At 42.8% G+C, this 24,247-nt stretch overlaps 1 protein-coding gene across 10 annotated transcripts in view; it reads right to left on the minus strand.

The window, feature by feature from the left end:
• CELF4 (CUGBP Elav-like family member 4) overlaps positions 1 to 24,247 on the minus strand; it is an 860,161-nt gene that overhangs the window by 746,886 nt on the left and 89,028 nt on the right. For all 10 annotated transcript variants that reach the window (XM_045021207.1, XM_045021203.1, XM_045021206.1 and 7 more), the window contains exon 2: positions 9,893 to 9,975. In XM_045021207.1, the coding sequence (XP_044877142.1) occupies positions 9,893 to 9,975 (83 nt within the window). The remainder of the gene's footprint in view (positions 1 to 9,892; positions 9,976 to 24,247) is intronic.

Raw genomic sequence — 24,247 nt, forward strand, 5'->3', positions numbered from 1 at the left:
CCATATTTCTTAGCTGCATAATGAACATCACATTAGATTATCCAAACTGAAATAATCGTAAATATACCCGATCTGAGTTTGTTTAACTGTTGCACTTCACTCAACAGGGACAATGGGATGAGGTTGGACAGACTCACTTCGAAGGCATTAGCTCTAGTCTCTGGTGTTTGGGTTCACAGCACTGAGGGAAAATGTTTAAAGCTTAATACCAGAAATACAGAGGGACCCAAACCAAAGCTCCAGATTTGAAAGATCCCTTTGAAGATGTTCAGATCTGGATTGTAGGGTGGAACTTTCCAGTTTCCCTCATTTTATATGATTTATCTCATTGTATATTATTTATTTTACAGTAATGTCTATGGATCACAATCATGGATCACCGTGCAAGGTACTACACAAACTTGCAACAAAATGGTCCCTACCCTGACAAATTATAATCTAAGTATAAGAGAAGAGACAACCAGCGAATATAACAAACAGATGGGGGGAGAAGGGAGCATATGGAAAGGATGTGAAAATGCTGGCTAGCCAGGCGAGCAATGGTCACAGACTGCCAGGTGCTTAGCCAGTGTCCAAAGGTGAGTATTAAGGAGGAGTTGTGAAGGAGGACACTGAAGTGGCCCTTGTGGATGTTGGGGAGCTCCTATAAGTGCAAAAGGGAAGCAGGGAAATGTAACAAATGGTTGAAGAAGGCTGACATCATTGGCAGGGATGGGGTTGGAGTGGACAACTCAACAGCAAACAACAAAGGATCGGTGGGAAAGGGATAGTTAGGAAGTGGCTTAAAGAAAAGGTGAGTAGTTTGTGAATATTAGATAGACAGATGTGTCTGTCTATATACATATAAGTATCAATGGCCTTGATTCTGATCTCACGCCAGTTTTACAATGATATAATTGAGATCTTTTTGTTCGTTTTTTTTTAATCTAACATTTAAAAACTCTATCGATATTAGTTTTTGTGAAATACTATCTACATACTAAACCCTAAATTTTGGGGCTATTGTTACTCAACAAAGTTACTTTAACAACAACAACAAAAAAGTACGAAGAATTTACCTGATTCCAATCTCGCTTATTCTAATGTAAGTCAGGAATGATTCCATTGAACAAACTGGGGCAGTGTAAGGGACATCAGAAGCTGATCCCAACATGTTTTAAAATACACCAATTTACCAGAAATGGTTTCATAGCTGCAGAGCAGAGTTGATCAAGCCATGCACAGAACAAGGCATAAATAAACCCAGCACATCAATACGCGAGTTAAGCAACAACCTGAGCATCAGCTTGGAAGAGCTTTGTTACAGCTGGACAAAATTTGTTTTGCCAGTGCCTGGCCAGGAAACAAATATGCAACACCACCATCCAGGTGGCATGCTGAAGAACAAATTAACAGTGGTGGAAAGCAGACAGAAGCAGCAAAGGCTTATGGGGGTTTAGCTTCCCATGCATAATGGGGCAAGGAAGGAATTTGACTTCATTCTCATACCACCAAGGAGCTGATTTGGAGTGTGTATCCAAGGTCAGAATTCAACGCACAAAATTCACCCGAGTTCAAAAATGCTTTTTAAAATATACATTAATAAGACTAGACTTTTAAAGGGGGAGGGGGGAAGTATGGGAAACAAGATACAAGCACGTTTCCATTAAAGAGAAAAAGGCACATTTCTTCTTTGAAAAATAGGTTAGGCTTAATTTTGTCCTTGTACTTACAGAAACTAATCAGAAAGCTTTGACATTGCTGGGAATCTGCCAAGTGCAGCCGCTCGTACATGCAGTGCCACTTTAAGGTTTGCACTGCAGCTACTCAGCAGAACAAAGTCACTTCGGATACCTACTTGCCTGAACTGATAGCACAGATCCAAGTCCAGTCATTCCCCACCTCTCCTCCCCCACCCCCACCAAAAGAAGAAAAGAGCCTCTGAAGTTAAGTATAGATATTATATAGGTCATGTTATGCCAAGTCACATTAGAAGTTGTTTTGAACCGGAGGACTATGATGGGACATTACACTATCTATTAGCACTAAAAGGCCCCGATTCAGCAAAGTATTTAAACACATGCCTATCTTTGAGCACCTGAGTAATTCCATTGACTTCAAAGGTACTGCTCCAATGCTCAAAGCCAGTCACACGTTTAACTACCTTGCTGAATTGCAGCCTCAGATGGGAGAGTGTTTAATACAAAATAAGTTACTCCCTTGAACCTGTTTACACAAATGGGATTTTGCCAGAGTAAAGACAAAGGCCTGGGCTAGCCTACAAAATTATAACTATGTTGCTCAGGAGTGTGAAAAAGCCACACCTGAACGATGCAGTTAAATTGACCTAACCCTCAGTGTAGACGGTGCTAAGTCAATGGGAAAATTGTCCGATACACCAAGCTACTGCCTCTTGGGGAGGTGGGCATACCTATACCAATGGGAGAACCACTCCTGTTGACATAGGTAATGCCTTCACTGGAGCATTACAGCTGCACCCACTGCAGGATTTCAAGTGTAGACAAGCCCTAAGGGTAAAATCTTCAAAAGGCGTAAGTGATTTAGGAACCTAAATCCCATTTTCAAAAGTAACTTAAGTCTCACTGAAACTCCAACGTTCACCTTTGAAAATGGGACTAAGTCACATAGGTGCTTTTGAAAATTTCACACTAAGAATAAAATAATGACCGCCAATTTTGGCTCTATGCCTCCAGCTACTCAGAATTACCTATCTGTCTAGATACACAGGGAGAGAAAAATATCCAAGGTTCTCTGCATTTTTCCTCCCTTGTTCTTTATTATTGAGAGATGATTGCATGATTGCTTACTAATACAGATGGTCCTGCTTTTCCCTTGAAAAATGCATGCTCCACAGAAGAGTCATGGCTAAAACTCTAGGGTATTGCAATTGGCAGCCTTAGGGTTATGGGCCCATTATTGAGTAAAGGCCTGACCCTGAAAGGTGCATATCAACTTCCCCAAGATACCAAGTGCCCTCAGCACCCATGATCTTCAACTGGAGCTTGCCTGATTAAAGTGTAAGGACCGCATGATATGGCCCAGCAGGTCTTGAGGAAGCTCAGCATTTTGCAGGATCAGACCTCCTGGTTGTAGAATTCTTAGTAAGGCTTTATGTCCTCACTGCAAGTCTTGGTCTCTGGTTCACCATCGTTTTAACAGCAACAGATACAGGGCTGATTTCCCTCTTTCCCACACCGTGTAGCTCCACTGATCTCTCAGTCAGATTACTGCTGATTTACACTGGTGCAAGTGAGGAGAGAATCAAGGCCTTGGTGTGTACAAACATAGGTCAGGGTGAAGGTAGCTCATCGAAATGAGAAAACTTTTTAGAGTGAAAAAAGAATTTTCATGTTAATTCTCTTAATAATAATAAACGATGATGTAAAATAAGAGCATGTATGGAATGCAACCAAGAGGTCAGATTTGTTTCCAACCTTAGATGTTGCATCAGCTTCTCTTTCAGTAGCTTAAGCCCAAAATAGGACCTATCTTAAAATGTGTGTGTGTGTGACAGACACACACACACACACACACGCACCAGGGATCTGAGAGCCTAACTCAATCTCCAGGCCTGGCTTTGACAGAAGCTGAGGGCACCCAACCTCTCACTGGATGAGTCCCCGAGCTGATTTGATTCCTGTGCCGCTAAGAAAATGGAAACGGTTTTGCTGAGATCCAGGTTTGGCCTCAAATTGTTACACATTATCTATTTATTTATGCATAAACAGTGGCATTATGGTTTGGAGAATAGGGACCCTTTGATGGGAGGTAAGCTTGACTAGCCTATGGGAGTTTACTGTTATGCATATAAATGAGGCCATACATACAAATATGCACAGCAGACAAGTGAAAATATATAGCATCTCTTTAAAATGAAATACTTTGATTGCTCCAATCACAAAAAGTTGTAAAACTACCCTGAAGAATTAACAGCCTCAGTACATGCTAACTACATCCATCATGAATTCGTCTTTAGTTTCTGTTATCATATCACTGTCTCCTGGGATCCCCAGCCTTGTCATCATTTGCCCTTTATAATTTATTCAGCTTGTACTTGCCTGAATCCTTTCTACTTATCATTCATCTTTACAGTTGTACATAAAATTAGATTGATCCTCCTATGGCATACATGTCAGAAAGAGAAAAGTTGTCATTGAGTAACACATAAAGCAAATGAAGGTCCAACAGCTTTTGTTGAATTGCTCAGCAATTGTCCTTTGAGATCCAAATGAAAAGGTGTCAAATAAAAAAAAAAGAGATAATACAATCTTTGGAATTTAATTTTAATTTTCATGTAGATATGTGTGTGTGTGTATAATATAATATATATAAATTGTATGTGTGTGTATTATATACAACACATATGTAATAATATATAACTATATATATATATATATATGTTATATATTCTTGTATATATTAATTTCCTCTAAAGCTCAAAGACAAGCAAGATCTCATTTCTCGAATTTTGCAAATCTAAAAGGGAGCTATTCGGAAGCTACAGATGCAATGAGTGTGCTGGTCTGAGGTGAGATGGCAGCACACAAACACACTGGTTCTGACACAACACTTACACTGTAGCCTTTTCCTCCAAAGCTCTTTGGACTGGAACATAGAGAGTGAGTTTACTTTGTATTCCTGTGGTTGCAGGAGTGGGGCTGCAGAAGCCAATCTTTAACTAGTGAAATGGAACTTTAATGTTTACAAAGCAGATAGGACCCAGGTGTTTCATCTCATCTGGTGAATAGCACAGCACTGCCAAACTACAGGGGTTTTTAGTAAATGGAAAGTGGCTTTACTCCCCCACACCTCTCCTTTCCCTGAAGTAAGATCCAAAAAGCCTTTGACTTTCTGATCAGCCTGGGGGAGGGAGGGGAAGAATCTTTTTTAACCATGACGTGGATGCCCAAAGATTTCAAGGAGAATTGCTACAGGCTCAGTGTTTGCAAGTCTCTTCCCTCAAATCTGTTTTTGCTCCTTTTCATCTTCATTTTTTAACTTTGGAAACAGGCATGTTTCTCCCAGGGGAACAATTAAATTTGTTTTCTTTCACAATCTAAAGGGCATGGTGAGCAGCTTGTATGTTCAGAGGGCTACTTTAATCAATGGACTCCTTCCAGCCTGCCACTGCTGACCAAATTACAATTTACATTGGTAGTGAAAACTTTTCGGAGGGGGTGTGGGGGGGGATCTAAATCCAGCTTTTGGCTTAACGCAGTATGCAGGGCAATATGTGACTTTATGGTTTCCTAATAAGCTTCTAGGAAACCCACTGAAGCGTTAAAAAGTGAATTAATATTGTAAAATTACAGCACAGCCTACTAGACTGGGTGAAATTCATGCCCTGTGCACAGGGCCCTTGTGAGGTCTATGCACCACTTGAGTCTCGCATAAGCCCTGTTGTGAGGATTTCAGTAACGAAGGGCTGAATTTCACTCCTTATACATGATGAATTTCACTGAGCCGTGATTGGTAACATGCACATGCATTTCATCAAGGCATGATTGGTAACACGCATGAGAATTTTAGGAAATTATGAAAGAGGAACCAGGCCTATGGATTCAATAGCTGTTGTTTCCTTCCAATTTTAAAGGAGCTTCAGAGCACCTAGACATCCCTCCTGTTTGCTGATATTATTGCAACACATATTTACTCTCCTTTTCTTTTACAGAAACACTCAATTAGATGCAATACAGGGTGGCATATGTTGGTTTGGGCAGCATAAGAGATATTGGGTGCCACTAGCAAATAGTAATTCTATAGCTTGCTGAGAAATATGATACAGCTGTAGTACTATTTCCCCCCTCTCAATAAGACGACAAAATAATTTTTGACGGATTTCAAAGTCTGGAAAGGCAGCTAAAATTTCGGAGGTTAACAGTTTGCCAGCTACTCATTTTTATTCTTTGGAGCCGTGCTGGTGAGTTCTGATTTCATACAAAACAGGCAGCACCCTGCAACCAACAGCCCATTCAGTCCCTGTGTCTGAGAGACCACAAAGAAACTGAGAAAAAATGCGACTGTGCTTATCATACATGAGCTCAGTTTATTTGTGTCATAAATAAAAGTCGATCTCGATAGCCTAATTACATTTCTCAGCATTATCCTCTGACGTTAGCCTCAGAAAGAAAGAAAAGGGGAAAAAGTTGGCTTCACTATAATTTGTAATCAAAATGACTACACTTAAAACAATTTTATTTCCCTGATTTCATTTCTTATGGAGCTTTGTGGGGCCAATAAATAATATTAAACCGAACGGGCAGGGACATAATTCTCATGTCCCCTGCACTGCCGTTGTTGGGGTCATATTTTTGCTTTCTCCTAGATTATGGACTGCATTTCTGATATTGCACTTTCATCATGGGGAGATTTACCAGGCTCAGAATTCCCAAAGGGGAATCAACTTTTACTTTTTTTGTACTCTCTCCCATCCCCCTCCCATTAAAACACCCCGCCTTGCCTAATTTGCCTTTGAGATGTCTAAAAATGCCAGTGGTTTTCCCAGCATGAAGGATTAGCACAGATTATGGTGAACAGTGTTAATTATAGGTGGGGAAAGAGAATAGTGCATCTCTCCAATCTGTTCTTGATTTCCCTTGTGTCTGTCTGGCTGGTAATAAGCCTCCTTTAATCTGGCAGTCCCCTTGGTGAAATCAGCACCACGGACAGCAATATTGATTGCTTCTGAGAAACCATCACAGCTGCTCACCCAAATTACCTTTGATATGTGACCTTTAATGTAATTACTGCAACATCAAAGCATTTCTATAAATTATTAAAGAACTAATATACTTCATCATTCAGCTATTCTATTATATGTAAAATAAACAATCACAAGTAAATGTTAGAATTTGAATCGCCTGGCACTCACAATAGTGTTCTAATGCACACACGCACGCACACCCAGTCCTTCCACTTTAGGCAGGAGACACTTTCAAACTGTCCCAAGCAGTCGGCTGAAGAAGATTCAACAAGCAATTTGATATTTTACATTACGTTCAACTTCCTGCAAAATATTTATCACAATTCTCCCCTAAAAGTAGTACCATAAAGACTTTATTAATCAACACACACCTGCTTAGAAGTGTTTTGATTATTCCACAAGATGACTTTATATCTCACATCTAACAAGAAAATATGTGAAACATATTTCTGTCATCTTACAAAGCATATCCAGAAAGTAATTACTGTAAAATATGTGCATGTAACTACTCCACTAAAAACACAGTGATACATAGCTGAGAGGCAGAAGCTTGGATCTATGCACAAAATACTGGTGTCTCATCATTTCCATACATTTGCATTTATGTGCATATTATTACAAATGACTCAGTTCTGTGTTTTATAATAGCAAATATGCATGCAGTAGTAATACAAGGGCAAGTACTGTATAATTTACTGGGGGGGAAAGCCTCGATTCAGTGATCTACTGTATGTATTACTTTCCTCTTTCTATACCTGGCTTGTTAATTATTTTCATGCTTCCTCAGTAGTATTGTTTGTGTCACAGAAACTAGCAGGTGAAGGGGATGTGTTATATATATATTGTTTGTGAACTCATGTGAGAGAGGACTTAGACCCTTGACCTAAGGGTGCTTCTTATTTTATGGTGATGAACTATGCTTGATATTGCCGGTGCATGTCATCAAGCACAGTTAGATATGTCATAAATACTCCCCTGCTACTTGCATAGGAGCCATAAAACAATACCCAGGCATGAGAGCTTATCAAAAAGACTGGTTCCCTGAAACAAACTAGAGAAACATCACCTAGAGGATGAGTTCGGGAACTTGATGTCTGCAGCCAGGTCGGGTGGGAGAAAGAAGGGCTTGATCCTGAGAGGACTAATTCGCATTAAGCCAAAGGGCTCTGATGGGTGCTCAGTCTATTTGAAATTCTGGTCACTTATTTCAGCACAGAGCCTTCATCATTGCCCTCTGGGTCAGATTCTGCTCACTGTTACAGCCAGTGTTAAACATGAATAACTCTTCTGAAGTCAATATAGTTAGAGTATTGCAAATGAGGTCAGAATTTGAATTGATAAAAAAGTCAGATATAAAACCTTAAGGGTAAACTCCTACTCCTGTTGCAGACAACACAAGCTTTGCCATTGACTTCAATGGGGCCAGGATTTCACCCTCAGAGCTATGTTGTTTATAAAAACAGACAGACATATACCTTGGCCACTACAAATCTGGGTGTCTAAAATAAGGCTCTCAAACTCCATATTTAGGCAAATCATTTTTTACCTGATTTTCAAAAGCGCCGAGCACCCAGCAACTCTCATGGACTTCAGCAGAGTTATTCCAGTTTTACACCAGCCTCACTGAGCCATGACTTTGATCTCATGGGAATGACATGAGTCTGGGCCTGAGTAAAGTAGCCTGCTTTTCTATTCCTGAGTGTCCAACAACTCCTAGTGAACGGCTCCACTAAATAAATAACATTTTTGAGAATCAGAGCCCCCATTTAGCCACTTAATTATGGATTTGGGTTTGAAAATCCTTGTGTTTTCACAGGTGTATGCCTCTAAAACATGCTCAATAAAATATAAACTAGGAAGCTGTTATTTGAAACATCCCTATGCTAAGTATCTGCCTTTTGTTAGTGTGTGCACACCCACTCTTTAGTTGGCAGCCCAGGCACAGAGAGGGCATGGATTTAAAAAAACCAAACAAACAGGAAGGAATCACCCCTTAGTAGCAACAATGCAACCGGAGCCACTCATATTTTTTAGAAGAACTAGTTTGGTGGAGCTGTCACCAGGTATGAAGGTATTCTTGGTGAACAATGCACACACACAAAGCATGCCCTTTATGACAAAGATCACACCAAATGTGTAAGTGCGTAGGCATCTTAAGGGGATGAAAAGATAAGTAAGCAGAGAGTGATATAGGACCATGGGAATATCAGGAGACGCAACAATTTCTCAGCAGTTGAGAGTAACTTGAGTATAGTGATAGCAACTCCCAACTTGCATACAGGGGTAGATTTAAAGTCATGCAGGGCCTTGTTCAAAACTAGACTTATGGGCAAACCTTTCCTCACAGCCTTTTCATTCCACACATACCCTTTGCCCCCCTAACCTTTATGGACGCATCTCCCTCTCCCTCCTGAGTCCTTGATCCTTTATCCACATGAGACAGAGCAGGCAGAGATGCTCCCTCCAGCTGCAATCAGATCTGTACTGTGTTGCTTCCTGTCCCTGTACATCAACTACACCCATATCTCCCACCGCCCACCCCTTACCACTGGCCTGAGAAACCCAAGGACCTGTCTCAATCCGTCCCTGCGGGGCAGGTCTTCCCCTCAGAGTGATGTTTCTATTTTTAGTTCTGCTTGTGTTGTCTGAACCTTAGATCTTGCTCATGTGAATAATTTTCCTCATTATCTCATGTTCTTCTCTTCTCTCTCTCTCTTTTTTCTCCTTGTCTCACTGCCTTTCCAATCTGCTACAGCTGCTTGAATACTAAAGCAATTGAGTCAAACCACTTTGTCATCAGGAATATGTTTTCAGTCTGTGATAACTCAATAATTCAATCCGTTTCTTTTTGCCGTCATGACTTGCTTTGTTGAGGGGGGGGGAAGTGGAGGTGTTACCTCATACACACGTCCATGTACCAATCAGAAGGCACAGCCCTAAAGCTCCTTTCTCAAAGGGTGGCAGAATCCAGCCCCAAATGGGTTATATTCTATTGCGGGCTTCTGGGTATAACAAGCAGCTGGGGTTTGGTATGTCTGGAAACGTCTAAGCTGGATTGTGGCACCTTGATTTTATTAGCTTGATGCAAATATGGACTCATCCGAGCAACAACAGTCATTAATCATCCTACCCCCGAATGGGAATATAATATACAACCCAGTGCAGATGAAAACAGCAATCTGGACTCACCCCTGGCAGTGTCTTCTGTTCATGCAGCGCGCTCTGGGCCTTCAGGGCAGACTCCCTTTCGCAGTATGTTAGGAAGGCACAGCCTGCAAATGAAAGACAACCCTGCGTTAAGTACAGAGCTTCGGTGCGGATCAGCTTAGGAGCAGGATGCAGAACAATGCTAAGCTTCTTCCTTTTCCAGCGAGGGAGCTGCAAACTCCCTTTCCCTAGTGGGATACTCTCCCAAGAATAGAATGAATCCCTTTCCCCAGGCTTTCGTGATAACAGGAAACTGTCCAGCGTGTGCTCATCGGAGGGTGATTCTGCCTCACTGCATTTATCAGTGCTGGGTAAAAAGCGCAGAGCAGGATGGGGAGCAGAGAGGAACCCACTCCCACACTAATGAGGCTGTTGATATGGGACTGACATTTTATTCCTACCAAATTGCAGCAATGCGGACAAGGAGTGGAGTGTGGAACCAAGATCGCCTCAGCACACTGAGGACCATGATTAAATCCTCATGCTCCCCTTTTGTACCACACACCCAGAGTAAGGAGAGCACAAGGACTTGGGATTTCCAACTGCAGAGGATGACACACAGCACTTAACCTGACTCGCATCCCCGCGTAGCACCCCGTTTGCATTCACACTGGAGAATAACCACCTTGCACTCCCTGCCTGCTCAAAGCCAGGCACATGAAGGAAATTACACTGAGGCCCAGATGAACAATCCAAACATCATATCACTTTAGAAATCATTAGAAATTCAGAGCTGCCACAGTCAATCAGATCACTGGTCCATCTAGTAGGACAGCCTATCAACTGCAAGGGCCATTGCCTGCCATGGTAGAATGGTAAAGGAAAGTAAAAAACCTCATTACACAACAGGCCAATGTTGCAATACCCTAGTTGTGCATGCGATGTGACCTGATTATTCCCCCTTACTGGAGTATACAGAAAGGCTGCCAGTCACTGCGGCACAAGAACTGCTTATTATGCACAGGTCACTTTCCCAGTAAGTTACTACAAAACAACTACAACCTGTCTCCCCCCGCCCACACACACACACAGCTTCTTTGACTGGAGATATCTGACCAGTCAAGCTTTAGATGGTTTGTTCATCAAACCGTGAGCTTCTTCCAAAGCTGGGAAGAAGGAAAAGGGAGTCTCCTCAACAACTGTCTATTTGTGTTCCATTACCTTGCCTTAGAATCACATAAATATAGGGCTGGAAGGACCCTAAAGAGCCCATTTTGTCTATCCCCCTGTGCTGAGGAAGGATTAAGTATACATAGACCCACCAGCTCCTCTTTCTTTGTTTATTCACCTGTCACACTTTGTTTAAATCTTAGATTGTGAGCTCCCCGGGACACAAATTGCCTTTGTATTATTTGTGTGGTGTTTAACACTACGGGGCCCTGATCTTTGACTGGGGTCCTTAGGTGCTAACCCAGAAGAAATAAAATAGGTCACTTCTCTCTTTTAAGAAGTTCTAAGTAGAATACGTTAGAGCAGAGACTCTCAACCTACTTACTATTGCGGGCTGCATATGTGACCCATGATATATTATGTGCGCCGCATCCAATACTACCCGTATGACCCTGAGGATGTCACATGGGTTGCAGCTGTGTGCTAATTGGCTGCAAGCATCCCCTGGGCCACGGGTTGAGAACCACTGGGTTAGAGGATGGAATAAGTTAAAAGGTCCTTTTCTAAGTATTTTCTTGAAGGACTCACCCCACTACCACCCACAAACTGGATGATCATTAGAATCAGGAGATGGAAAAGACCAGCTGGATCATCTGATCTAATGTGTGTGTGTGGGGGGGGTGGGGGTGGCTCCTTTTAGTATATTCCGACTGTTCACATGTATCATGCATCAGTGACTGTGCACATCAGAAGCAAATCAACAGTGAGGTAAGCAACTCTGAGCAGCAATGATTTTATTCTCTCTAATTGGTACCATTCAATTCTTCTTTCAACTTTCAGTGGCTCTGTGTGTGCGTGCGCGTGTGTGTAATTTTATTTATTTTTGCATGGGGAGGAGTGGGGACAGTAGCAGTGAAGGCTCAAGGGTAGAGAATGGGGGGTTAATGGATTGAAAAGGGTTTTTAAAAGTCGCTTGTAGCTTGATAATCAAATGGGAAACAATGCCTAAATTTAATTTCAGTGATAAATCATAAGCAGAGAGCTCTCTGACCAGACACAATAAGAAAATCTCCCTTTGGTAGCAGAACTGGACCAGTTGATACAGTCTAATTAGGCACATGATAGCACACTGTTATAGAGATAAACTATAGAGTGTAAAGCTCCCATAATGGTAGTTATATATTTCCTCTTATTGTGATGGCCATGACGACAGCTTAGAATAATGAAGCCCTGCAATGCTGGCCACACTGTGGCCATAATTCAGATATCTCAGGCAGAAGGCTCCTCCTTTCATTATAAAAGCAGCGTTTCCTTCAGAGATCCAGCCAGGATGTGATGAGTTATCAGGAGGAAGCAACCAAAATGAAATCCCTTCCACAGCTGTATGTGCCTGCGCTGGAATTGCAAAGAACTCCCAGGTATGCTGTATATAACAGAGGGCATCAAAATGTCACCGGCTCCCCAAACAAGGCAGTCAGGGCATAAAGATTTTGAAATGGAAGGAGGAAATTTAATCAGTGACTCGCACGTGGCGCGGCACCAGGGAAGAAAGGGAACAAATGTTTCAGGCAAAACAAAAAACAAAAAAAAGACTTTTGTTGAAGTAACTTTTCAGTACACTCCATAATACGCAGCGTGCCTGAGAGTTATAATTTATGTCGACAGCCTCTCATTAGGGAAATTGATGGCACAGCCTCAGTGGTACCTTTTTCAGAAACAAATATTTAAGTGAATTTAGTGTTGCCAGATTAACAGCACCAGAGAGGGTTATCCCATTCCCACCAAACAATGAAAGAGAGCAGGCAGCAGCAATGCAAACTTCCCCATACTGGTTGCCAATGTGCCACAAACCTGACTCGAAGTTGAAGGAGTCATCCCACTCTGTCTGTAGGCCTTGGCTTCTAAATCAGTGCCAATTGTGAGGACATTTTTTAAATGTGTTAAGGAACTAGACTGAGATTCAAAAGTAGAGATGCGCAAAAAAGGAATTTCCCACTTAGAGGTAATTTTGACATCTCGACATTTGTTTTCATCCCAAATTGGGATGAAATATCAAAATATTTTTTTTCATGGAATTAAAAGCTATGAAAAATGTCAAACCAGAAATGTCAGAACAATCAGTTCAACATCACACGACATCTACCAATGGCACTGTGTCGCCTCAGGGGAGTTGCAGTTCTGGTGTCTCTTACCACCATTCTCTCCTATGGGTTTTGCTTCTTGGCCAGACTACGTCTCCCACAATGCACTCACAGTCATGTGAATACACCCATGTAGTCTGGCCAAAGAGTACAGCCCATCGGCGACAACGGCAGCATTAGATAGTCAAACACATATGAAATGTTGTGGAAACATAGGCAGGTGTGGTCTAATGTTGAACTGATTCAAAATGAAACATTAAGGTTCAGTTCAACAAATGTTTCTGAAGCTAAACATTTTTTTTCCAGACAGAAAAATTGAAGAAAAGACAAAAACAAAATTTTCCATAGGAAAATTTCAATTTTGCAGAAACTACATTCTGCGGAAAAATCATTTTGATGAAAAGTTCTGGAGCCACTCTACTCAACAACTTACTTCACAGAACAACTTGCCTTCAGCAACCTGGGCTGGACGTGTACCTGACTTATAGATAAAGGCTTCATACCCTATAACACCACTTGAGCCATCCAGCAGCCTCACTTAATGGTATTTTTGAAGCACATCTTATAAACAAAGGAAGGCTGAAGGCTGTGCCTTTTTCTGTCAGCTAACTGTATGGGTGACAATGAGAATACACAACTACAGTGCGTAAGAATTATATCTGGGTCTGAAAAAAATGACTATTTGTTGATAATGAAGGGTTTTTTCTTAGTTATTCCTAATTTGAATTTAGTTTCTCTGGACCATGCTGAATTTTCCAGGCAGATATGAATTAACTGAAGGATGCTCTGTTTGGATCACCTTTTTCTGGCTTTTCATTTGCTACCAATGGCCAGCTCTTTGGGATAGTACATAAACATCTGGAAACTCCCAGATGTTAATTAACTCAGCCTATTGAACTGCAGTCTCTGGGAACCATGAGGATGTATCAAGTGTTCTCCTGGGAGACTGGGTTGTTAAAGAGAAGGGGAAACAAAAACAGAAGTGGAGATGGAAAAAGAAAAGCTCTATTTTAATTTTACCTCCAGAGAATTCAATAAAATAATAATTGCATGGAATATATGTAGATAATAGTGGCAGTGATGGGGACTCCAACCCTATAATAAATTCCCTGAAGAATTTGCAGAAATTGAGGGTGAAACACGGTCATGGGCACAGATTCTGATCTGAGTGATGTCCATGGAAACCCAGAGTTACCCTCCACCTGAATTATGCTTGATTTATGCCTGTGTCACTGAAATCAGAATCTGGCCCACAGAATCTAAATCCATTTTGCCTGACATCTCACCGCGGACTGAACTGAATTAGTTTGCTCACATAGCCAGTAGTGTTCAGCTATATATAGGCAGGGATCTCTTTTCTATTTTCTCTGTTCTTCTTCAGCCACCCCAGGGATTATGCATTATCTGGACCTCTAGTAATAATGCAGTGATATATCTGCGGGATGAAGATGACGCATACTGGCCAACTATTAATAGTTGTAATTAAGGGCTTTTTTCCCCCTTTTCTTGCTTTATTTTGGCAAAGAGCCACAAGTATCCTGGCACAGTCTCTCTCTCCTTTGCCCACTGTTTAAACCAAAGGACAAGCACTTAGCAACTCCAGACCGTTTCTTTGCCTGATGTATGTTTGACGACATCTTATATGATTTTCTCTCTCTGTACATAACCTCATACAGAACATGCTTGTAACTATACACCTGATGCTATATACATGCTTGTCACACCTTTATTTCTGGATGAGGAAGTGCTGCCTAGTGGCTAGAACACAACCCAGCATCACAGCTCTTCTACTTATTTGCTGTGTGCCTGTGAACAAGTCACTTAACGTGTGGCTCCCAGCCAATGGAAAGACGCTCATTGACTTCAGTGGGCTTTGGCTCAGGCCCTTAATCGTTCTGTGCTTCCGTGTGTACACTGGTACTGTGAGGGGCTTTAAGATCCTCAGATGAAAACCACGACACTAAAAACCAGATTCTGATCTCAGCGACACCGGTGTAAATCCAGAGAAGCCCCATAGCAGTCAGTGCCATTACTCTGAAGATATGCTGGTGTAACTGAGTTCATAATATCTTGCCTCACACCTGAGATTCTATGGGTCTGATTCTGATCTCAGTTACATCAATGTTAAACCAAAACCACCATTTTCACCTTCCTGGGGTTACTTCAGATTAACTCAGATCAGAACTGGAGCCTCGGTAAGGGAAAAAATTTATTAACAGAACTTTTAAAAGCAGCACCGACCGAGGCCGACTAACCAGCAGACTTGCTGAAGCAGTTTCTATCAGGTCAGACCTTTTCCTGTGATGCATCATTGTATTTGAGGCTGATTAATTTCTCCTGAAGCATATGCTGTTTGCACTGCTTCTTCAAGGATTTCATATCAAAGGGAGGGTCACAAATTTAACCTATTTATGTCCTATATCAGTTTGTGAAAACTGCATAAATTATTTGTGTGTGTATGTATATATATACACACACACTAAAGTTGTCATGTTTCTATTTAAATAAACTAATAATAAATAATAATAATAATGAAAAAAACCACATTACTCAAGCATCCCTGAGTGTCCCTATTTGATGTATATATTGATATCTCCTACAGGCCCCAAGCAAGAATCAGAGCCTTATCATGGCAGGTGTTGTACAAACAAGCAAATAAGGAAAAGTCTATCTGTCTTAGGTACTTAAATGGCCCCCATAGTATCTGGGCACCTTGCAATCTTTTATCTTCCTCGCAGCACCCTTGAGAGGCGGGGCAGTGTTATTACATCCATTGGACACATGGGGAACTGAGGCCTAGGGAGACTAAATGACTTGCTCAAGGTCACACTCAGATTCTGTGGAAGAGCAGGGACTTAAACCAGGAATCCCAAAATCCAGGCTAGTGCCCAGTCCTTCCTCTGTCAAAAAATAAATAGATTTCAACTAGCAACACAGAGAAAAAAGATGTTACCAGTTAGGTAACTTATCAAAGTTGATGCCTCAGATGATGTCTCCAGTCTGGGAATGCAAAGAGAGAAAGGACCTTTTTCCTCTGAGCTATCCTGGATCTTTGTCTCTGTGTTTAAAACTATTCTAATTTGCTCAGTCTAGAGTGTATCCTCCAAGCGTTGATCACCGGAGTGTTCCTGGGATCGGAAATAACGTATCTAATTTCTTTATCTGTCACCTCCTCTGCCTATTTCCACCCCGCCACAACCACTGAGTGCTAACTGTTTGGAGGAAATACAGGCATATAAATCTTCTTGGACATCATCTTCTCTGTCAGATTCCTCACAAGGCAGATTAACATTTGAAAGGCCCTGTTATGTGGAATGATGATTTTTTCCTCTTGAAATTATTTGCCATCGAGTCTTAGAAGGCTAGCATTTCCCATTCAATTGAATTTATATAATACCATATATACTCGTTCATAAGCTGAATATTTTTGGTAAAAAAGTGACGCATCAAAGAGCAGGGGTCAGCTTATAAATAGGTCTACACCAAAATTTGATGATTTTAAACTCTATGGAATCATTGAATTGAATATCTAATACATTGTCATTTTGTTTACCTGGAGCCCCTGCAGACATGGAGCCCCCTCAGCTCCCTATGGCCACGGTTCGCCGTTCCCGGCGAACCGCGGCCACAGGGAACTGAGGGACTCCATGCCTGCAGACACTCCAGGTAAACAAAACGTCCTGACCCACCAGCAGCTTACCCTGACGAGCCAGGAGCCAAAGTTTGCCAACCCCTTAAATAATATAGGGTCGGCTTACGAAAGGGTCATACAGTTTTTGCTATTTTTACCTAACCATCTTATAAATGAACGGGCTAATGAACAAGTATATATGGTATATATATTATTTTACATTTATACACACACATGCCAAAATTTACATTAATGCACCACATTAAGAATCAAAGAGTCAGAAAACACAAAAGTTAACATTTCTATGAGATCATTAACTCACCTAACATTGCACGTATTGTCCTTTAAATTACACATTAATAGACAAAGTGCAATCATGCAAAATCCTTCCTCAGGTCAGCAACACCTAACTTCTATCGGTAGCCCCAATGAGCGGCTCCTCTCTTAATAATGAAGTTGTACTCTGATCAGTAATAAGTGAACTGCCTTAGTGTCAGTTTGGCTTCACTTTGAAGAAGCATCCAATTGCCCAGATGTATATGCAAAAGTTATTATTTAGACTGCCAGCCTGAGAAATTTGGCCTGAAACCTCACAAGGAGAGTGTCTCCCATGCTATCAACAGTACTTCCTGCTTCTAGTGGGGTAAGAACTTCTCTGCAAGAGCTTTGCTTGCAGATTTTTGTACTCCTGCTTCCAGCTACACCCTTGTCTCTCATCCATCGCTGTTCAGCTCATCATGTGTTAAATCCTTCTCTAAGTGTGTGCACAAATTAATTAGGCTCTGAACCGTCTGCTCTGGGTCCTGCCTTTGGAGTCCTCTCGGCTGTTAATGGCATATGAATCACTCGGTGGATTCTGAAACATTCCTAGATGCTTCTCAGACTGTTTTTCCCCTCCTCTCCCCTTATTACTGATCATCAGGCCCACTTGCTTTTCAGGGACTCTTTCCAATTTTGCTTCCTATGTTTCCAGAATTCTCAAATAATCCATCAGCAGTCTCATTAGCAGTGACTTGGAGTTCAAAAAATTGGCACTTTCCATCTCTTGGGTCCTCCAGCTGCCTTTTCAAACAGCCCAAATCAAATGGCCCTTTCTAAACACCACCAAAACTTTAATCCCTCTCTGCCACGTCTGGCTTCCTCCTAGCCTGGCATTTTAGTCCCCAAACCAAGAGCAAAGATAACAGTAGTTTGCAGGTATAACTACATGAAGGGATGGGGGGTTGCTTTACCAAGTGTGAGGTCAGTCTAACGAGATAAATCAATTAACAGCAGGATACCCAGGGAGGAGAAATAACTTTTGAAGTGGTAAGAGAGCCCATTACAGACAGTTGACAAGAAGGTGTGAGTAACAGTAGGGAGAAATTAGTATTGGGAAAATTAAGTTTAGGTTTTGTAATGACCCAAGAACTCCCAGTCTTTATTCAGGCCTAATCTGGTGGTATCCAGTTTCCAAATTAATTCCAGATCTGCAGCTTCACGTTGGAGTCTGTTTTTGAAGTTGTTGGTTTTTTGTTTTTGTTTTGTTTTGAAGAATTGCCACTTTTAGGTCTGTTATTGAGTGACCAGAGAGACTGAAGTGTTCTCCTACTGGTTTTTGAATGTTATGGAGAGAGCTGAATGGCGCTTATTTTTTATTGAATTATGAAATTAGTGAATGAACGGAATGGAGTACATGGGACGCAGCTAGACTGTAGTCAAGCATTTGATACAGCGCAAAACAAAACAAACTGGGTTGGCTGCTGAGAAGAGTTGCACATGCTCTGGCTGGAGGACTACCTGTGATAAATGGCAATGCATTGAGGTGGGAAAGGTAGCTAGCGGGGCAATAGGTCTGCTCTTATTTAACATTCATGATCTGGGACAGGGATTAAATAGCACATTAATGAGATACGCAGATGAGACAAAACTGGGTGGTGTTGCAAACCCCAGTGATGCAAAGGAACCACAGGCTGTATCCTGTAAGGGGCTGAGCACTGCAGCAGCATATTCAGCGCCTTTAAGCTATAGGGTGGGGGGCTGACAGCTCTCAGCACCTTAAAGGATTCAGCCCTTAGAGAGGTTAGAAATCCAGACAGGAAATACCCAAGGATAAAACATCTGGAAATTCAATGGGAGGAAGGAACTTGAAAAGCAGTAATGTCGAAAGACACCTATAGGTGACAGTAGCCCAGCATGATCTTGCAAATGTAGTCGGGGGGCTGTGGGGGAGTCTAGAAAGAGGCATCACATCATGGAGCAGAGGCAGCCTTCAGTTCTGAGCACCTGGGCACCAGAAAGACACTGAGGGGAAAAAGGGAATGTAGAGAAGAGCAATAAACATGGTTGGCGGCCGGAAGGACTGATTTCTACATAACCACCACCACACTGGGCCAGTCCAATGGCCCATTTAACTCACTAGTCTGTCTCTGAGAGTGGCCCCTGCCAGACGCTTTGGAGGGAATGAACAGAACAGGGCAACTACTGGGTGAGCCAGCCCCTGTCACCCAGTCCCAGCTTCTAGTCGTCGGAGATTTAGGGACACCGAGAGCATGGGCGGCATCCCTGACAGTCTTCCCTAATAGCCACTGATGGACCTATCCCCCATGAACGTATCCAATTCCTTTTTGAATCCTGTTCTACTTTTGACCTTCGCAGCATCCCGTGGCAATGGCTTCCACCGGTTGGCTGTGGATGTTGTGAAGTACGGCCTTTTGTTTGTTCTAAACCGGCTGCCTATTCATTTCAACAGGTGACCCCCCACTTCTGGCGTTATCTGAAGGGGTAACGAACGCTTCCCTATTCAATTTCTCCACTCCATTCATCATTCTATAAACTCCCTCATATCAACCCTTCCTCGTCTCTTTCCTAAACTGAACAGTCCCAGTCTTTTTAATCTGTCATCATACGGAAGCTGTTCCATACCCCTGATCATTTTGTTGCCCTTCTCTGCACCTTTCCAATTATAAGTAAGGTCAATAGAACTAAACACATCTAACGTGGCTAAATGATGACTCAGGGGGATAGATGCTAGCCAGCTACAAAGCTTTGAAGGGTGCAAACACCACATATGGAGAGGAATTCTTTGGGGTGGTTCTAGGGAATAATAATTAGAGTAATGACGTGAAATTCAACAAATGAATATTTAGGCTGAACATCAGCAAAGCTTCCTAGCCTAGCGTCTATGAAGTGGTGATTTCAGTGTCTGTTTTTTGATGTAAGCTGTTCTCTCTCTGGTGAGTCTTTAATCTTTTGGAGGCAGTGATCATACTGGATGTGTGTACATTTGTATGGTATATAGCACAACGTAGCCCTATTTCCTGATCAGGGCCTCTAGGGCCATAATAAGCAATTATAACAGTAGAAGAGTCTTACAAAGGAAATTTCTCATCCCATGGAGTCTTTACATCACGGCTGGATGTCTTTCTACATAATATCCCCTAGTTCAATAGTTCTCAATTTCCCGGTATCATGACCCCTGTAGAGATGCGCAGACTCACCCCTGCGGCACCTCCTGCTGGTTGTCCTCGGGAATTAGCATCCAGCCTCCGGAGCGCCCTCTTCAGTCCGGTGTCTCGTCGCCACTGCTGGCCCCCCGTGTCCCTTCCAGGACCCCAGTGCCCCTTTTACTGGGTGCTGCACCCTGGCAGTACCCCCACAGTTCTGGGTCTCTCCCTCCCACTATCCCCACTTCACTTCAGTCTTGGCTACTGCCCAGTCTCCATCTAGCCCCTGTTCACTGGGGCAGGCTGCAGTATCAGCCACTCATCACAGGCAAAGGGGTTTGGACCTGCTGCCTCTGCCTACCCATGGGCTGCCCCGTTGCAACCCTGAACCTATTCGGCCTACAGTCAGGCCTGCGGCCTGGGGCTTTCCAGGCTGGAGCTCCCAGCTCCTCTGGCCCTTCCCCAGCCCCGCTCCCAATCTAGGTGTCTTGCTTAGGTCCCTGCAGCCAGGCCCTTCTCCCTCTCCAAGCAGAGGGAGATTGTCTGGGCTTCTGGCTCACAGCTTCTTATAGGGGCCAGCTGGGCCTGACTGGGACATGGCCACAGCTGAGCCTGCTTCCCCCAGTCAGCCCAGGCTTCTTGCCCCAGCCTCAGCCCTCTCCTGGGCTGTTCTAAGCCCCTCAGGGCAGGAGCAGGTGTCTACCCCGCTACAACCCCATATTTACAACAGGAAGAGAAAGGTAATAAAAAAAGGTGGTAATTGGAGATATACCAATCTCCTAGAACTGGAAGGGACCTTGAAAGGTCATTGAGTCCAGCCTCCTGCCTTCACTAGCAGCACCAATTTTTGCCCCAGATCCCTAAGTGGCCCCCTCAAGGATTGAATTCACAACCCTGGGTTTAGCAAGCCAATGCTCAAACCACTGAGCTATCCCTCCCGCACCCCTTCTCTGCCCTCTAGCCATATAAAAGGGAGTATGGTGGCAACTGTCTGAACCTATTCTCAACCTCGCTGGGGGTCACGACCTCCCTGATTCAGAACCTACGTTGTTCAGGCTTCAGTTATTGGGCTCCATGCAGGAATTACTGGGTGAAACTTTGTGACCCATGTAGGACATCAGACTAGATTCCCATAATGGCCCCTCCCAACCTTAAAGTCAATGAATCAATAAGGGAAGGAATGGACGTTCCACTCCCAGAGACACTGAAAACGGCACTATGCCAAGCCATGGGGTCTATAAGGCAGAGAGCAATCCTGCACAGGCTGACGCTGGACCTAGTGACCTAATCGTCCTTTACCCATGTCTGATTTTCATGATTCCCTCTTGCTGCAACTTCAACACACCCCTCCATCCACACAGAGAGACATTTTGACTTTAAATACAAAAGCACCTCTCTAAAAAGAACAGCCCTCCTCTGAACAATCACCGCGTCAAGTGACTGGAGCGGAAAGAGATCTTAAGTGACAATCCATCAAAGGCTGACTGGTCAATCTTCTACTCCGTTTCTGGTATCGTCATACTCAGGCAGCTGGCCATTGAGTCCTTTTCTGACTGAGATTGATTCCAGCAGACAGGAAGTGATTTCAATGACATGGCTGACACGTTAGGATAATCTCACTAGTGCACCAGAATGGCTAATAAGGCATCCTGATTGGTCATGTTTTCTCCTCCTTCACTGTCATTCAGGGTGGTCCAAGGGGACATAAACTAGGAAGAAGGGCATGAAAGCAAATAAATAAAGCTATAGGCTGAATGCCAGCAAATATTTCTTAATGGCTGAGATCTATAGGAATGTGGTTAGTCTTCCCAATAGGTCTGGTGGAAACCCTTTTGCTTGAGTCAGTCAAAATTGGACTGGACAAAGCAGTGATAAGCCTACCACAGGGAACAATATTTTACTGGCTTGGAGACGGACAGAATGACCTAGCAGGTCTTATCCTTCCATCTCTAAAATGAACAAATGCCTGAATCACTGGCTAGTGAATGCTTGGAAACATAAACAAACACACATTAATGATGCAGTTTTCTTTTATTTTGTTCCATTGGTGAGGATAAAAATAGCAAACAGCTGCTGAGTGACAGAGGCTGAAATTCACTGGAGAACCCCAGCTGACGTCAGAAAGTAGGAGAGCAGAGCTTAGCCTGTTTAGAACAAACAAGATAAGAATTCTGGGCCATGATAGTGATCTGCAACTAGCGAAAACTGCATCTCAAATGGTTAGGTTGAGTCAGAGCTATACGTTCAGGTGCTTCTCTGAATTTAACCTTAATCAATCCAAAGCTTTTTGGTAAGGATATTGATAGTGATTCTGAGAAACAGCCAGTTATGCATAGCATTTTAAGCAGGGGATAGGGCACAACGGAAATATTTTTTGGAGGGAGGATCTATGTCATCTCATCAAGGCAAGAGTGGGACCCAGCTATGGTTCCACACTCACGGAGACGGAGAGACAGAAATGAGAGAGGGAGAGGAGGAGGGGCTGGACCAATTAGAATTCTTTGAGGGGGTCAACAAACATGTGGACAAGGGGGATCCAGTGGATATAGTGTATTTGGACTTTCAGAAAGCTTTTGATAATGTCCCTCACAAAGGCTCTTAAGCAAAGTAAGAAGTCATGGAATAAGAGGGAAGGTCCTTTTATGGATCAGTAACTGTTTAAAAGACAGGAAACAAATGGTAAAAATAAATGATCAGTTTTTAGACTGGAGAGAGGTAAATAGTGGCTCCCTGGTGGATCTGTACTGAGACCAGTGCTGTCCAACATACTCACAAATGATCTGGAAACAGGTGTAAACAGTGACATTGAAAAATTTGCAGATGATACAAAATTTCTGAAGATAGTTAAGTCCAAAGCAGACTGCAAAGATTTACAAAGGGATCTCACAAAACTGGGAGACTGGGCAACAAAACGGCAAATGAAATTGGATGTTGATAAATGCGAAGTAATGCACATTGGAAAAACATAATCCCGACTATACGTACAAAATGATGGGCTTTAAATTAGCTGTTACCACTCAAGAAAGATCTTGGGAGTCATTGTAGATAGTTCTCTGAAAACATTCACTCAGTGTGCAGTGACAGTCAAAAAAGCTAACAGAATGTCAAGAACCATAAGCAAAGGGATAGATAATAAGACAGAAAATATCATAATGCCACCATATAAACCCATGATACACCCACACCTTGAACGCTGCATGCAGTTCTGATCACCCCATCTCAGATAAGATATATTAGAATTGGAAACAGTACAGAGAAGGGCAACACAAACGATTAGGGGTATGAAACAGCTTCCATGCAAGGAGAGATTTAAAAGATTGGGATTTTCCAGCTTGGAAAAGAGACAACTAAGAGGAGATATGATAGAGGTCTATAAAATCTTGACTGGTGTGAAGAAAGTGAAAGTGTAATTTACTCCCTCACATAACACAAGAACTAGGGGTCACTAAATGAAATTAATAGGCAGCCAGTTTAGAACAAACAAAAGGAAGCATTTCTTCACACAACACACAATCAACCTTTGGAACTTCTTGTCAGCAGATGTGAAGGCTAAAAGAATAACTGGGTTTGAAAAAGAACTAGCTAAGTTCCTGGAGGATAGGTCCATCAATGGCTATTAGGCAAGATGTCAGGGATGCAACCCGATGCTCTGAGTATCCCTAGCCTCTGACTGGCAGAAGCTGGAAGTGGACAAGAAGGGATGGATCACTCAGTGGTTGCCTGTGCTGTTCATTCCCTCTGAGGCACCTAGCTTTGGCCGCTGTACGAAGACAGGATACAGGAGCCATTGGTCCGACCCACCGCGGCCATTCTTATATTCGCTGCAGCACAAGGGATAGGGCCGGCCTTTGGGAAGCAGGTGGGACTCCCTGGCCCAGCTCACATTTGCTTTGCAGTGGTCCCGGTGGAGACACCTGGCGTGAAGGAGGGGTAGGAGCATGTCTGTGAGTTGCTGTGGTAGGGTGGGGTACAGGGCACTGGCATCTGGGCAAGGAGTCAGCTCACAGCCTTCAGTCCAGGGGATAGGGTG

This window comes from Mauremys mutica, chromosome 6, assembly GCF_020497125.1.
Source record: "Mauremys mutica isolate MM-2020 ecotype Southern chromosome 6, ASM2049712v1, whole genome shotgun sequence".
Classification (NCBI taxonomy): Eukaryota; Metazoa; Chordata; order Testudines; family Geoemydidae; genus Mauremys; species Mauremys mutica.